This window comes from Candida orthopsilosis, assembly GCF_000315875.1.
Source record: "Candida orthopsilosis Co 90-125, chromosome 3 draft sequence".
Taxonomy (NCBI): domain Eukaryota; kingdom Fungi; phylum Ascomycota; class Pichiomycetes; order Serinales; family Debaryomycetaceae; genus Lodderomyces; species Lodderomyces orthopsilosis.
This window is the reverse complement of record NC_018296.1, coordinates 1,279,972-1,296,784: the sequence shown is the minus strand read 5'-3', so window position 1 is coordinate 1,296,784 and position 16,813 is coordinate 1,279,972. Positions and strand designations below refer to the sequence as shown.

Here is a 16,813-nt window from a genome sequence, read left to right as displayed (position 1 = left end):
AGTGTCATCATCCTTCAACTTGTTCAGAATCTATTCAAAATTTCAATGGCTTCGCGTTTTTATTGATTTATTTTGTATCACATTCTTCTTTGCCCTCTAAGTGTACATTTTCCATCGATACATTGAATAACTGGCATTAATCATGACAGCAGAGGTAGGACGAAGGAGAGCACTGGCTAGACTAAATCTGGGGAGTGCAAGTGCCCCAATTTACAATGAAAAATCTCGTGCTTCACAGTCAAAACGATCAAACCAAACTGCGAACCAAAATAATGACACTCCACTCAATGGAAACAAGAGACGAAAAGTTAATGAAAAGTCGAAGGAAGACAAGCTAGCGAGTATTTTGCTAGATTTCGACCTAGCTATCAATGAATTATACCATCTATCGGAGTATAAATCGATAATAACTTGGGTGCCAGCTGAATTTTCAAAGATCGTGAACAAGTCAGTCCCAGAATCATTTGCAAAATTTTGTGAATCTGGCCATTATAATTTGAAATGGGACAAAGATGTTGAGAATGATGAGGAATTAAAGGCACTTCCATTCCGATTTCAGAAAAAGAAGCTTTCAGAGAGGGAAGCTTTGTTAAATAATAAATTCCCCTTCCGTGAACAAACTATTGAAAAGTATCAACGAATGGAGAAGGAAGTCTTCTCAAAACTAGATCAGGAAAGTTCAATATCACATTCCAATAAATCCAAAATAAGGCCTTCCAATAAATCAAAAGAATCGATAAAGAAGGATGTTCAAAAAGCACGACCTCAAGTAAAGATTTCAAAGCAAACCAAAGATCGAAATAGTCATGAAGATAAGATTGAAGAACTGAATAAAATCACAAATGAAGTTGATATCGGTGACGACGAACTTGATGAGCAGCTTGATGTTGTACCACATTCATTCAATAAAAGAATAAAGCAAGTTTCTCGAAGTTTGCCCAAGCTACTCATAACACACCCATCTCACGTACCTGGTTGGGTTCCACAAACAGAAAACGACTTGCTGATGAACAAAATAAAAGAAGAGAGTGAGATTTTGGAATTTGAGCCTGAATCTATTAAGGTAGAGCAAACACGAGATGAAGAAATAGTGGCTCCCAATTTAACAACAAGGCTACAAAACTTTTTGGAAAATTATTGTAAGACTCCGATTATTGACGAACTGAATGCTCCAGATTTCAAGTTCACGAAGGAAGAGTTTGAGTCTATTAATTCACAACAGATAGAGATGTTCAAAACAATTTGGCACAAGATCAACATTGACAACACGTTAGAATTTAACGCAAACAAAATCGAAAGAAGAAAAGTCATAATACCACCCGTTTCCAATGTCAAGTTGAATGATCCATTCAGGAATACATCCTCAGTGGTTCCAAAGATGCAAGGCTCCAATAATGATCTAACCTACCAGGACCACCTTTTGACACAGGGAATGGCCTTTTCGCGTATTCATCATCAGATGAGAAGGCAGCATTTGAATCGTGCTAGAAAAGTTGCTTCCATTGTGGATCAACATTTCAAAAAGAAAAAAGGTGAAAAAGAACGACTCTTGAAAGAGCGGGAACAAAACTTGAAAAAGATGAGTAGAGTTGCTATGCAGGCTGTCAAAAAGAGATGGAATGACGCTTTTAAAGTATATCTGATCATCCAAACTGCAAAGGAAGAGGAGCTTAAAAAGGTAAAGGGCCGAGAACATTTAAGTCAAATGTTACAACACTCAACTCAGCTTCTTGAAGCACAACTAACCTCATCTAAAGAAGCAACTGCTGAATGTGAGAGTATAATAGGTGAAGACGATGATATGGAGATGAACGACTCAGGTGATTCCGACAATTTCACTTCAAGTTCGGACGACAACGACGACAACGACGACGGCAACGACGATGAGACCGAGAGTAAGGAAGGAAGCAACGGACTGACTGTTCAAGTTGACCCCGATAGTAATCTATCCGTTGAAGAGTTGAGGAGGAAATACGCAAATATCGAAAGCTCTGTTGAGCCAACCTCTGAAGCTAATTCAAGTGTTCCCGATAAAGACGAAGGGGTGCTGGAAAGCGGAGAAGAAAGTGAGGAGGAAAGCTTTGACGAGACTGGTGGTCTCATGTCCCTATATGGTGAAGGTGAGGTTAAACCATTAAAAAATGGGATACACAATGATTTGCAGGCGTCTGATGACTATTTGAAGATCATAAGCGAGCTGGACCTTGATAAGAACCAACTTTTGGACTCCGATGAGAGCAGTCCTATTTCTGGATCGAGTTCGGACAGTGAGTCTTCAGCGGAGTCAGTGGTTGAAAACGGAGGTATTTCTCATTCGGAGTCAGAGCCGGAATTGCCTAACGGGACTCCACTAGCAAATCTTTATGCCAGCAAAACTAGCGAGGCTGAGGATTCTGATGATGGAGACGTCCGTAGCTTTAGTGAAGAAAGTGATGATGAGTTGCTGCAATCCGAAGATGAAACTCAATTAGCTGAAACTAGCCAGGGCGTGGGTCACGTAGATCGTGTTTCAAAAGATGACGGGGATGAAGGTACAGAAATAGTAAATGGCTCAAGAGTGAGAGATGTTGAAGTGCCGTCCCTACTTCGTGGAACACTAAGACCTTATCAAAAGCAAGGTCTCAACTGGTTGGCCAGTCTCTATAACAACAATACAAACGGAATATTGGCAGACGAGATGGGTTTAGGAAAAACAATTCAAACAATTTCATTATTGTCTTATTTGGCTTGTGAGCATCACGTTTGGGGCCCTCATTTAATCATTGTTCCTACTTCAGTAATGTTGAACTGGGATATGGAATTTAAAAAATTTGCACCTGGATTCAAGGTTTTAACATACTACGGCTCACCACAACAGAGGGCGCAAAAGAGAAAAGGGTGGAACAAGCCTGATGCGTTTCATGTTTGCATAACTTCGTATCAATTAGTGGTACAGGACCAGCAAGCCTTCAAAAGAAGAAGATGGAGATATATGATCTTGGACGAAGCACACAACATTAAAAACTTTAGATCCACCCGATGGAAAGCGCTACTCAACTTCAATACAGAAAATAGATTGTTACTCACAGGTACACCATTACAAAACAATTTGATTGAGTTATGGTCGTTGTTGTACTTTTTAATGCCTTCTTCAAAAGCCAATTTATCAATGCCCGATGGCTTTTCAAACCTAGAGGATTTCCAGCAATGGTTTGGTAAGCCTGTTGACAAGATTCTAGAGCAAACTACATTGGGTAATAATTCTGATTTGATTGACGAGAATGAGAAAACTACACTGAAAATGGATGAGGAGACGAAAAATACGGTGTCGAGGTTACATCAAGTTTTGCGGCCATATATTTTAAGAAGATTGAAGAAGGATGTGGAAAAGCAAATGCCGGGAAAGTATGAGCATATTGTATACTGCCGGCTTTCCAAAAGACAAAGGTACTTGTATGACGATTTCATGTCTCGTGCTAAAACAAAAGAAACATTGGCTTCAGGTAACTTCTTGTCCATCATTAATTGTTTGATGCAGTTGAGAAAGGTTTGTAACCATCCTGACTTGTTTGAGGTTAGGCCAATAGTGACATCCTTTTCCATGCCTAGATCAGTTTCATCATCTTTTCAGTACTTGAATGGATTGATTAAAGGCATGACTGATGATTCAAAGGACATGGTTGATTTTAATGTACTTAATTTGAATGTCACCAGCAACAATCACTTGAACCATTTTGTATCAGAGTCAACATCACGTTTACAATCACTGGCCCAACTACAAGGACAGATTGCACAATTGGACAAGATGATAAGTGGGGTGGAAAACACATTCACGGATTTTGTTTCCTGTTTCCAGGATTTAAAAAGTCAGGAGCAAATCGAGCTAAGGGACAAGCTTCTGCATATACTCTACCTCAATACCTTGAGATGCGAAAAGAGATCAATCTACAGTGACTCGTTGCTACGCTTTTTGACTATAAAGGGAAATGACAATAAAGAACCACCATTTGACAAATTTTGTTTATCCGTCACTGACAGAGCCAATGCATTGTCGGAAGAAATTGAAAAGTATTCTATAGTTACACCTGCAGCAGTGGCATTGGATATGAAAGATCAACTTATTCCTAAATCAATACAATACAAGGTCAAGCCGGAAGTTATGGATGGTAAGATCACCAACCCTTTCCATCAGTCACAAGTAAAGTTGTCAATAGCATTCCCTGATAAAACATTGTTGCAATTCGATTGTGGAAAACTCCAAAAGTTGGCACAGTTGTTGAGAACCTTGACTGCGGAAGGTCACCGAGCTTTAATTTTCACGCAAATGACAAAGGTTCTTGACATTTTGGAGCAATTTTTGAATATACATGGCTACCGCTATATGAGATTGGATGGTGCTACGAAAATTGAGGACAGGCAGTTGTTGACAGAAAAGTTCAACAGAGACCCTAAAATTCCCGTCTTTATATTATCAACAAGGTCTGGTGGGTTGGGTATCAATTTGACAGGTGCCGATACGGTTATTTTTTACGACTCAGACTGGAACCCTGCCATGGATAAGCAGTGTCAAGATCGATGCCATCGTATAGGACAAGTTAGGGATGTTCATATTTACCGATTTGTGTCCGAGTCCACCATCGAATCCAACATCATCAAAAAAGCTAACCAAAAACGACAATTGGACAATGTTGTTATACAAGAAGGTGAATTCACAACTGATTATCTTGGTCAATTTTCAGTTCGCGATTTAGTCAATGATCCAAACATTTCAGAAACCACAAAGGAAATAGCCGATCGAACTATTGATTTTTCTGGTGACACGAAAATGAGCAATGCCTTTGCACAAGCTGAGGATGAAGAGGATAGAGTAGCTGCTGGTGCAGCTTTGAAAGAGGTTGCTGTCGACGATGAGGATTTTACTGACGAAAACAAGACACAATCTAATGGCTCCGCTGGTCCCACATCAATAATAAAGGGATTGGATGCGGATGACGATATCCCCGATGACATTGATTACGAAGAAGGTGTGGGTCATATTGATGAGTACATGTTGCGCTTTATCTCCGACGGATACTACTGAAGCACAAATGTGTACAATTGACAGTATTATAATTAATGTATATAATTTTGTTGTAAGGATAAATGGAAGGTTTGATGGTAGATAAATTGGTATAACCATTATCTGGAAACAATTTGGGTGCGAAAATATGTTCGGTATTAAATGTAACACCGCAAAAAATATCCAAATGCGGTAATTCCATCACCCACAAATTTTTTGACTCTTGTATTAGACATTGCGTTATTCAAGGCGTAAGAGTTAAACTTGTGTTACATTTTTTGCCGCTAGGAGTCAAAAATTTAGTTAAAGCCTCTTTAAAAATGACTAAAGTTTTTGACCTCGCAAGCCTAGACTGTAAGCGGCTCCGATATCGTTTGTTTGAACGGGTTTTTTATTCGTAATCGTTTTGCAGTAGAGTTTTTTAATCATTTCTTTGTTCCGTGGAAGAAAGTAACCCCAACCATGTTTAGTCATTCATTGATACATTATTAGCAACACTTTATATACATACCATTTTGCTGTTGGAACTACTTTTCATCATCACAGTCCCATACCATGTCACCAACAGAGCAAGATAACTATTCTGATGTTGGACCTGAGCTAGATGTATCTTTGACCCACACAAATACGACGACCTCATCTTCAAAAATCACCCTGGATCAAACAGCAATGAGTGGTGTTGAAAATGACAAGCAACTTAATGGAGAAGAAGATTTTGGACTCACCCCTGATGTAAAAGATGAAGAACAACCTTATAAATCTACACGTTTAACAATACGACAGTTTCTAAAAAAAGAGCTCATTGATGATTTCCATCCCTGCTACTTTGTCTCATTTTTGGGATGTGGGATAACGGGTAACATATTCTATGGCTTCCCTTATAAAGCTCGTTGGCTAGAGGTTTGTGGAATTATATTTTTTTGCATCACCGTATTCTTTTTCATTGTCACAAGTGTCATGTGTGTTTTGAGTTGTTGGTTCTACCCTCGGCGGATGGCACTTTACATCCATGATTATAGTCATTCGCTATACTTCGCAGTATATTCAATGGGGTTCAGTACGATTATAAATGGAGTGAATCTACTAACGCAAGGTCGATATCCCATTTTCTTATGGGTTTTATGGTGGATAGGCGTGGTTCTCGCGGTCATGAACACGGCAGTCATATTCTTCTTTTCATTCTTGTCGAAATTCAGTGCTCATAGAATTGCCGATATTAATGCCAGTATCTTTATGCCGGTTGTTTGTTGTTGCGTTGTCTCTTCACCTGGCCATCTTATTGCTCCTGAATTGGAAACACGCAATCAAAAGATCATCACTGAGGTAACTGCACTCATGTTGTTTTTCATATCGATTATGCTTTTTCATGGAGTTGGTGCCATTTTCATGGTTAGATTGATTCTTTGCAAAATACCAAGCACGTCACAAATTTTCACGCAGTTCTTACCAATTGGTTTTGTTGGTCAAAGCAGTTACAGTATAATGCTATTTGGTAACAACATGTACGATTTTATTCCAGACGATGCATTAGCTAAAGCGTTTTTGGTTCCATCAGCATTAGGTGCATATCTTCTATTAGCAGGAGGGTACATTTATTTATTCATTGCTATTGCATCCTGTATGTCCAAAAGCTCTCCATTTGCCAAGAACCATGACCCTGACTGGACAACAAAGAGATTTGGCTTGATCAAATGGAATAAAGGTTGGTGGACAATGACTTTTCCGGTTGGTACAATGTCACTTGCAAACAATGAAATATCCAAAGGTGTTGCAGGTTATAATTTTTTATTTTTTAAAGTCATGAGTGCTATAATTGGCGCCTCATTATTCATTATTTGTATTATTAACTTGATTGGATTGAGCTATTGTATATGGGAAAGGTTTTACAAAGCATTTTTTATTAAAGATCACATTGACAAAGTAAATCAGAAAGTATAGAGCATATAGAAACTAAAGAGCGTTTGTTTACGGATCGATAACGCTTAAAGATTTTGACAAAGACTCTTTCAGTGCAACTTAAGTACTGGAGAAGATGAACGGTGGTAGAGGTGCAAGCCATCTGTGATCTTGTAGGTAAGATGAGAGTATTACTCAGAATTCGGTGTTGAGCAAAAATACGAGAGAGAAGTGTTCGATAGAATTGCAGAAACTATATCACAAAAGAAAATCATGCAACATTAGAGGCCATCTAAGAGGTTAAAAAAGACTACTCTAACAAACGGTATACTAGCGTTTTGAGCTAAACTTTTTAATCACAATTGTTGCAAAAAAGGACCCCAACTTGCTTGTCTGAACTTGAGCAAACATTTTACCAATCTTGATTGACATTAGGAGAAAGGGGAAAAACCATTGACTGCTCTTTGGTGGCATATAATCTGGGAGTTTAGAAGGGCAAAGCTCATACCCAATTGAAATCAAACAATCCTTGTGCAACATTCGAAAGGTTTTAATTCACGCGATTCGCACGTGCGTTATGGTAGCGCTGATGGACTAAGGCACTTGTTTTCTTTCCGGTTGTCCACTTGAAAAATACTTGTGCGGTTCAGGACCGTCACTGCATATAAAAACGGCTGAATTAAAACCTTTTGAACCCAACCCAAATACGATTAATCAAAATTGCCTAGAGCCTTCAAAAATGAAGGTAGATACAAACTATTACCTGGGAAAGAGAGTAGATCGGTGATATTTTGCAGTAATGACTCAGTAGGAGCCATTTACGTAACTTCTACGGTTTCAAATTGATCCCCAGTTTTCCATTTTGTTACTCTCTGCAGAAGAATTTTTTTTTCCGAATGAAATTTTTCAAATTTTTTTTTAATTAGTCACAACTTTTCACAACCTTTTTGAATTATATATTTGCACTCCACATCCAACATCACTCCTCTTTTTCTTTTCAGCTAACACACACTGACTATAATCTATTCCAAACATGCTTTCACGTCATTTCTCAAGGTGCTGTAGCAAAAGATCTACACACAATCTATATCTTGCCATAAGATCTCAAACGAGATCAATCTCAAAGATAAATCATCATAATGCAGCTCAAGCTACCACTGCATCCAGACCACAACCATCACCCGCTTTCAATATATCAGATGCTGAGTCACCATCCCTGCCACAGCCAAAGAGCCTCTCAAAACAACAACGTCGTGAAAAGAGGGAGCAAGCTATGGATGATTCCTTTATTGGGTTAACTGGTGGTGAAATTTTCCATGAAATGATGTTGAGACATAATGTTGACACTGTTTTCGGATACGCTGGTGGTGCTATATTGCCTGTTTTCGATGCTATTTATAACTCAGAAAAATTCAAGTTTGTTTTACCAAGGCATGAACAAGGTGCAGGTCATATGGCTGAAGGTTATGCTAGGGCTAGTGGGAAGCCAGGTGTTGTTTTAGTTACCTCTGGTCCTGGTGCCACTAATGTCATTACTCCAATGGCTGATGCTTTGATGGATGGTGTTCCATTGGTTGTATTTACTGGTCAAGTGCCAACTAGTGCTATTGGTACTGATGCTTTCCAAGAAGCCGATGTGATTGGTATCTCAAGATCTTGTACCAAATGGAATGTTATGGTTAAAAACGTAGCAGAATTACCAAGAAGAATAAATGAGGCGTTTGAAATTGCCACTACTGGTAGACCCGGTCCCGTTTTGGTTGATTTGCCAAAAGATGTTACGGCTTCAATTTTGAGAGAATCTATTCCTATAAATACCACATTACCATCAAATGCTTTGAGTACAATAACCAAAAAGGCTGTCTCTGAATTCACCACCGAGGCTATAAAGAGATCTGCTGATATCTTAAACAAAGCTAAGAAACCAATCATTTACTGTGGTGGTGGTATATTGAACCATGAAGATGGTCCTAAGTTACTAAAAGAGTTGGCTGATAAAGCAAATATTCCTGTAACCACAACCCTACAAGGTTTAGGTGCTTTTGATCAAAGAGATCCAAAATCGTTGGATATGTTGGGTATGCATGGATCAGCAGCTGCAAACACTGCCATTCAAAATGCCGATTGTATTATAGCTCTCGGTGCTAGATTTGATGACAGAGTCACCGGTAATATTGCCAAATTTGCTCCAGAAGCCAAATTAGCCGCTGCTGAAAACAGGGGTGGTATCTTGCATTTTGAAATTTCACCAAAGAACATCAACAAGGTTGTCGAAGCTACTGAAGCAGTTGAAGGTGATGTTACTGCCAATTTGCGTAAATTTATCCCACTTATAAATCAAGTTGAGTCAAGACCCGAATGGTTTAAAAAGATTGATGAATGGAAAGAACATTATCCGTACTCATATCAAGTGGAAACACCAGGATCCAAGATCAAACCTCAAACTTTGATTAAGGAGATTTCTGAACAATCAATGAATTACGACAAAGATGTTTACGTTACCACTGGTGTTGGTCAACATCAAATGTGGGCAGCACAGCATTGGACTTGGACCAAGCCTAGAACTATGATTACTTCAGGTGGTTTGGGAACTATGGGTTATGGTTTACCTGCTGCTATTGGTGCTCAAGTTGCTAAACCAGATGCCATTGTTATTGATATCGATGGTGATGCTTCCTTCAATATGACCTTGACTGAATTATCATCTGCTGTACAAGCTGGTGCACCAGTTAAAGTTTGTGTTTTGAACAATGAAGAACAAGGGATGGTTACTCAATGGCAATCATTATTTTATGAACACAGATACTCCCACACCCATCAAGCCAACCCTGATTTCATGAAATTGGCAGATGCCATGGGTGTTAAAGGTATCAGAATTTCAACTCAAGAAGAATTGAAACTGGGTATTAAAGAATTTTTGGATTGCCAAGAACCTGTTTTGTTGGAGGTCATGGTTGAAAAGAAAGTTCCCGTTTTACCAATGGTCCCAGCGGGTAAAGCCTTGGATGACTTTATCTTGTGGGATTCTGAAACTGAAAAACAACAAAATGCATTAAGAAAGCAAAGAACTGGTGGGTTGTATTAAAGGGTCGATAAAAAAAATAGTTTATAGTTTTATTTACAGTTCTTTTATTTTAATTTAAACGAGTTTTTGAGTAGTTGAAAGGCCGTAGTGTGGGGGAATTTGATATTGGGTGCCGTTTAACTATTTGGACTTTATCAATTCACATTTTTTAGCGTAAGAACGAAAGTTTTCAATCAAGCTCTCGGTACGGCACCAAATCTCCGAAATTTTTCACACCAGGCGTACTCTACTACAGCTCGCTCGACAGATTACCACTGCGTCGCCAATGTCACATAAAATCATTGATTACTTTCAACTGAACAAGATTCTTAATCAAACAATTGCATATCAATTGCCATTGGATCACAATGATGCCAATTTTCGCAAAATTCGAATTGTCATTACCATTTCTCAGAAATATGACAGGACTAAACACGCCAATTTGGATGGCTTTAAAGAAGTGATTTTACCTGAATCGCCCAATTTGTTGCTTTACTTACAAGGTGGACCGGGTTTTGGCTGTGCTGTCCCTACAAGCTACACAGGTATAACTAAGGTGTTGTTGGATGAAGGGTATCAAATTGTATGGATGGATCAAAGAGGTACTGGTGGAAGTACCCCCATCGATTACAAGACATTGAGTCAACATTTATCAACTACTTCAGTTGGTGATCAATTGAAAACAATTTTGAATTTTCGTGCTGATTCAATTGTTAAAGATGCCGAATTGATTCGCAAAGAATTAATTGGTGATGCCAAATGGTCGTCATTGGGTCAATCATATGGTGGATTTTGTAGTTTTACTTATTTATCGCTTTTTCCTGAATCGTTGAAACAAGTGTTTGTCACTGGTGGTGTACCGCCAATTGGATTTGATGTTGATTCGGTATATACACAAACGTACAAACGTACAACGGAGCGAAATGTCCATTATTATCGAAAATACCCCCAAGATGTTGCTCGTGTGGTTGAGATTTGTCAATATTTGAAGTCAAATGAGGTAACCTTACCTGATGGTGGTCGTTTATCAGTTGAACGGTTTCAACAATTGGGACTCAATTTCGGTGGGTTTGGTGGAACTGACCAAGTTCATAGTATAGTGACGTCATTTTGGCAGAATTTGGAAACATTTAAATATCCAACGATATATACATTAACCTTGGTTCAAAATGCCATGTCATTCGATACTAATGTCATTTATGCTCTTTTCCAAGAGGCAATCTACTGCAGTGGGCGAATCAAGAGCAATTGGAGTGCTGATAGGTTACGGTACGCCCCTGGCAATGAGAAATTCCAATTCAACAATAATGAGATATACTTTACTGGTGAGATGGTGTACAAGAGCATGTTTGATGACTATATTCAACTCAGGCAATTCAAACCATTAGCTTACGCATTGCATGAGAAGGAAGAGTGGAACGCATTGTATGATACAGGCATGTTGCAAAAATTGACCTGGAAAGATGTACCTATTGTTGCTACTACATATTATGCTGATCAATATGTTGATTTTGAATTGACAAAAGACGTTAAACAACAATACCTCCCGTCTTGCAACTTACGTCAATACATCACAAACGATTTATTTCATAATGGGTTACGAATCGATCCTGAAAGAGTTCTTGGATCAATGTTTAAATTATTGGATAACGATTTTGATTGAGGATATAGCTACTTTACACGTAATTATTAGGTACGAACCCTATTCTATAATCTTCGTTATCCTCTTGTGGAATTATTGCAACTAACCAGTTTAGATTGTTTTGCTGGTACAACGTATCGACATTTTGCAAATCAAATACAATTTCAATAGTGTCACCCTTTTTGAAAGATAAATCGCCTACTTCAACCCCAACAAAATCGTACTTGGCAATCTTGGTAGTTCGTTTTAAGGAGTCCAATTTGTGGTAAAAATGATCAAGTAACGCGAGTTTGTGAGCATCAGTTAATTTTGATGTAGGAGTTTCGGCTTCAGGTGTAATTTTAAAATCGGATAAAAGTGTTGGTGCCACTTTGATCTCATTCTTGGCGGCATTGTATATTTTCCGCAACTCCTTGTCTACGGAAATATCTCCATTTGTATATCCTGATAATGAATGAGTGGGTACCGAACTAACCAGGGACGAGTCGGATATAACTGTATCATCATCACTATTCAACGACAACGATTCCATTGAATTGGCCGCACTTTGTGAGTAATACACTCGAGATGATGCTTGTGTGGTCTGTTGCATAGACTTAAATGAAGCAAGTGCTGGTCGAGGGGGGAGTTCTGGTTGAAAGCCGACAGTTTTCTCCACAACAACATCATCGATACCTAATATCTTTCTTGGGTGGTACGACTCCGCTTGATTGGCCTGTGGGTTGTTATACTTTTCAAACGCTACGATTGGATCAGCTTCGGTAGTATCATTAAACATACCAGCCGCCAAGTCTTTCGGCTTTACCGTATGAGTTTTATCAAATATTTTATTGGACAACTTGTGATAAAACTTGTATGTCTTCAGTGACTTGTCCTCATCATCGATTTCCACATTTAACAAATCAGCCTTTGAGTTTTGTAAAATGGTGATAAATGATTCAATCTGTAATCTGGTAGAAGTTATGTCCAGTTCCCATTGGTTTAAAATCTCCTCATAAGTGGGAACTTCCTCATAAATCAAGCCATAAAAAGTAGCAAAGTATTTGAAACTCTTCACAATTCTACCATAAATGCTTTCCTGTTTTAGGATGAGCAACTGTGTTATAGATTCAAGAAATTCGTCCAAAAATGACATTATATGCGGTAAAATGGTTGTTGTTTTATCATTCAATACTTTGAATTCAATGTCTACCTCTTCAAATTCACGTTGAAGCTTTGTCAAATTGGCTTCTTCTTTTTCAGTCAATGGTGGTTTCTTTTGATTTAGTTTGTCAATTTTTCTCTCTAATCTGTCTTGATCATCACGTTTACGATCTCTCCTCTTGATTAATTTCAAAGTCTCTTTCAACCTCTTTTTCATTGATTGGATTTTGGGTACAGTGGAGTCTAGAAATTCAATGCATTCACCTTCTAGTTCGTACTTGAGTGCAAATGTTGATTGCATGTACTGAAACAATTGCTCATTAACACCTTCGATTGAAAACTGTCTCTCCTTAGGATGGACGTGTGGCACTTCTTGCTCTGCTTGAAACAAATCAAACTCGTGATAGTATTTCTCAATATCTTTAAATTGTAATGAGTCAGGGCCAATTAGTGATTGAAAATCACGTACAACTTTAATATTCAATGACATCATATGAGGTATCAATCGTTTGTAAACTTGATTCGTTTGTGAAATAAGATGACCAAGACCCAGTCTTGCTTGTTTAATCTCATGCTTGTAATTCTTTACTAGTTCATCATCTTGATCATAATCTCTATGGTAGAATGTGACTTTATCCTTGAAAGTATGGGAGAAATGGGTCACTTCTGATTCGGTGGTTTTATAGGCATCCTTTATATGCGATCCAACATTGGTGGAAAATGATTTCAAAGCATCAGCAACCATAGCGTCGGAAGAAAAGATACTTTGAATGGATTAGAATTGAGTTTGATTTGTCCTATTTTGAGAAATGTTCTGTTCGCAGTCATTGAAAGGAAAAATCGGAAGATGAAAGAAAAGGTTCCTTAGTGGCTTAGAGTACTAAAAAAATGAAACAAGACTCCTAAAACAATATATTTAGTTGGGTCTAGGTAGGATCTGCACCAGAAGAGTATTCAAGAGCAGATTGGGACATGCCATCCTTGTAGGGAGGTTTTCTGTTGGTGTCCTGGTGTCCTGTTACCTCGCTACCATATGATTTTTGTCGGTTATAAAATAGAGTTAAATCCGGACACTAATAAGTAGCAGTATTGTCCACAATTGCAATTATTGACATCACCAAGAGATGATTGGGATGAGCACTACGTCAAAATTTTAATTTTGAAGTGGCAGGAGTAAATTCACTCTCTTGAGTTGGTTGTTTAATGAATAGCTCAATGCGCAAGCCCTCTTAGACGTAATTGGACTGTGCCCATTGGCTGTAGTTACAAAGAACGATGAAGAATTGGATGGAACTCCTTTAGAGGAATTGTATGACTTACTATGATCCTGTGTACACAATCAAGAGCATCGATCACGAATAGCAATTCAAGAAAATTAGATATCACAAACGAAGCTAATGGCAGTGACATTGCTCGCCATCGGAAGAAAAAGACAAAGTTTATATAGAGAATGATTCCAGAACGTTATGATGTTGATGTCTGAGTTGTAAAATATGTGCATAATTGAATTAGGTGTAAGCTTTTGTGAATATAATGATATTAGGTCCATATTGCCGTGTGGTTTACTTAAAGCATGATGGTTATGATGTAATGGGGTGTGTTTAAGTATTTTGTGTCACACAAAATATTGTATATGGTTGCAGTGTTTAGTTTGCTATTTTAAGACTCACACAACCCTTGTGATTCGGACTATAAATACCACTTCAATTCCCTAACACCAAGTCCACTCATCAGAATTAAAAACTATCTCGTTACCTCAATCGATACAACATTAAATCCAGAATGACTAACCAACCACATAAGCTTTTCTATAAAGGAGTTGACAATGATTTTGTCATTTTTGTTGATGACTTTTCATTATATGAGAAATTCAGAAAAGGTGACACCACCATCCCACTTATTGACATTGTTTCAGTATTCAAAGTGTTTATCAACAGACAAGGTGGTGTTGATGGTATATTAGATGAAGCTTCAAAACAAGACTTGACAAACAATTTCAAAACTAGTAATGCTGACGAAGTTATCAAGATTATTTTGGAAAAAGGAAGTGATAAGCATAATGCTGAGGTTGATAATGGAATCGCTTCGCATAATGATAGTATTGGTGCTGGCAACACTGGTAATTAGTTTGTATAATGTACTTAATGCATGATAATGACTAGCTATTGAAAATAATGTAGAGCAAGGTTTCATATAGCTCATCCCTAAGCTCAACTCTAAATAGCTTACAAGATTGCAACTAAGCAATGTGCATTAAATTGATCTACCTATTGTCATTTAGTTCTAGTGCATGTATGAAACGGGATTTCTTTACTTGCAATCTGTTTAAAGTGACGTTCACTGTTGTATACGTCAATAAGCCATAGCATAACAGTGTATTTCGGTCCAGGGGATAATTCTTCATACTTTACATGAACTTTATTCTTGAGACATAAGTCAATACGAAACTTAACCTGTATGGATAATTGTGAGGCAGCATAGTGGTTAATATCTTCTGAGTTATCATATTCGTCTTTCCAACATGGAGTTAAATACTTGGGAGTAAGGCAGAATAAGTGGTCAGTCGCCAGTTTGTATTCACAAGACCCTTGGTGGGTAACATTTATCAAAAGATCAAATTTTACTTTCCAAAATTCAAACTCTTCGAAAGATAAAAAGCACAATACCACTTGATATTGATTTGAACAAGATCTGAATTGTAATTTGATATTTGTAGACTGATTAACCAGCAATCCATGCCTGAATTCTTTAACCATTGAAGTATTCAGTAAGGGAATGATGAATTTTGGCTTATACTTTCCGGGGGTGTGTCGATTAATCACTTGATTATATTCAAGAATGACAAGGTGTGCTTTATAAAGAACGATTGGGGAATAAATCATTTCTGGTTTTGAACTCTTTACAAATATTACTGAAGCAAACCCAATAGCTACTGGATTGCCAAAGAAATTGGCTTCAAGATTCAATCTCTGATACAAGGGATTAGTTTCAGGTCCAGCAAAGTTTACCAACAAATTCAATTGTCTATTTTCTTGCATAGATATTCTTGATTCATCAATTTCAGTCAATTGTTGCGAAATCAACTCAAATGCTTTTTCCAAAGTGGTTGTATCTTCACCCAATTCAGCAAACGTATTCTTCATTCCTTTGATGAAAAGCTTGTACTTGACTATTCTATCCACTGGTCTTTGGCATAATGACATGAACGATAAGTCCTTGCGTTTGATTGCAACTTGTTGACCTTCTAAAAAGTTTTTGATTCCCAAAAAGAATGATTTCATCAGTGGTGTATCCCCTTGATTCTTGATTTCCTTTTCATTTTCAATAAATAGTTCAAATGGAACCAATTGATCGTAATGTGTGCAATACAAGCTGTACCAGAAAACAGAAACTCCCGACTTGGCTATAGACTTTGCGATCTTGTTACATTGATCAATTATACTCTGATTTTTACTCCTTATACTGGTCATTTCCTGTAACAATGGTCTATGAATTTCAATGAGGGCTTGCACACACTCTTTTGTGATGAGTACTGCGGCTGGGAGTTCCATTTGAAAATGTTGTAAATTGGATAAATATTGTATCATCAAGTTGCTACAATGGGAGACATAACTAGCTTCGGTTTGAATAATCTCTTCCACTCTTCTAACCAATTCTTCCTTGGGTCGGTCAACTTCTGGTGAGAATCTAACATGGGCTTCTGGCGTAGTGTTGTCAACCGTTGGACTTGATAATGGATTATAAGTAGGTAATGGTGATTTTGCTTCGTTCAATTTGAAGCTTAGTGGAGTCAATCTACTTGATCGTGCTTGTGTTTTGGGACCAATAGTCAACTCTTGTTTGAAATAATCCTTGTGCTCTTTTGTTAAATAAAGAGGCAATGTTCGTGTACCTGGCATCTCTTGCGTAGTCATATGGATGTGTGACGTGTTGGTGTTTTTTGATGTACAGATTCTTCTGTGTAGTTTTGCAACCGGATCATAAGTTTATGTAAAATCTTACATAACATTCAAAATTAAAAAAAAAAAAA

General features: G+C 37.8%; 7 protein-coding genes across 7 annotated transcripts; 5 read left to right on the top strand and 2 right to left on the bottom strand. All coding sequences in view use genetic code 12, as the record gives it.

Annotated features, from left to right (window-relative positions):
• Positions 1 to 142: 142 nt before the first annotated feature.
• CORT_0C05660 (Swr1 protein) lies at positions 143 to 5,059 on the top strand (the record flags this gene model as incomplete). The annotated part of the gene is made up of 1 exon (XM_003868796.1): positions 143 to 5,059. The coding sequence occupies one exon, from the start codon at positions 143 to 145 to the stop codon at positions 5,057 to 5,059; it is 4,917 nt and encodes a 1,638-aa protein (XP_003868844.1).
• Positions 5,060 to 5,593: 534 nt separating this feature from the next.
• On the top strand, positions 5,594 to 6,976 carry CORT_0C05650 (malate permease; the record flags this gene model as incomplete). Its single annotated transcript, XM_003868795.1, has 1 exon — positions 5,594 to 6,976. The coding sequence occupies one exon, from the start codon at positions 5,594 to 5,596 to the stop codon at positions 6,974 to 6,976; it is 1,383 nt and encodes a 460-aa protein (XP_003868843.1).
• Positions 6,977 to 7,967: 991 nt separating this feature from the next.
• On the top strand, positions 7,968 to 10,019 carry CORT_0C05640 (Ilv2 acetolactate synthase; the record flags this gene model as incomplete). The annotated part of the gene is made up of 1 exon (XM_003868794.1): positions 7,968 to 10,019. One exon carries the CDS (start codon positions 7,968 to 7,970, stop codon positions 10,017 to 10,019), a length of 2,052 nt encoding a protein of 683 aa, XP_003868842.1.
• A 265-nt stretch (positions 10,020 to 10,284) lies between these two features.
• Positions 10,285 to 11,661, top strand: CORT_0C05630 (hypothetical protein; the record flags this gene model as incomplete). Its single annotated transcript, XM_003868793.1, has 1 exon — positions 10,285 to 11,661. The coding sequence occupies one exon, from the start codon at positions 10,285 to 10,287 to the stop codon at positions 11,659 to 11,661; it is 1,377 nt and encodes a 458-aa protein (XP_003868841.1).
• Positions 11,662 to 11,674: 13 nt separating this feature from the next.
• CORT_0C05620 (late-stage biofilm-induced gene in C. albicans) lies at positions 11,675 to 13,528 on the bottom strand (the record flags this gene model as incomplete). The annotated part of the gene is made up of 1 exon (XM_003868792.1): positions 11,675 to 13,528. One exon carries the CDS (start codon positions 13,526 to 13,528, stop codon positions 11,675 to 11,677), a length of 1,854 nt encoding a protein of 617 aa, XP_003868840.1.
• A 1,037-nt stretch (positions 13,529 to 14,565) lies between these two features.
• CORT_0C05610 (possible stress protein) lies at positions 14,566 to 14,910 on the top strand (the record flags this gene model as incomplete). Its single annotated transcript, XM_003868791.1, has 1 exon — positions 14,566 to 14,910. The coding sequence occupies one exon, from the start codon at positions 14,566 to 14,568 to the stop codon at positions 14,908 to 14,910; it is 345 nt and encodes a 114-aa protein (XP_003868839.1).
• Positions 14,911 to 15,056: 146 nt separating this feature from the next.
• Positions 15,057 to 16,697, bottom strand: CORT_0C05600 (hypothetical protein; the record flags this gene model as incomplete). Its single annotated transcript, XM_003868790.1, has 1 exon — positions 15,057 to 16,697. One exon carries the CDS (start codon positions 16,695 to 16,697, stop codon positions 15,057 to 15,059), a length of 1,641 nt encoding a protein of 546 aa, XP_003868838.1.
• Between the last annotated feature and the right edge of the window lie 116 nt (positions 16,698 to 16,813).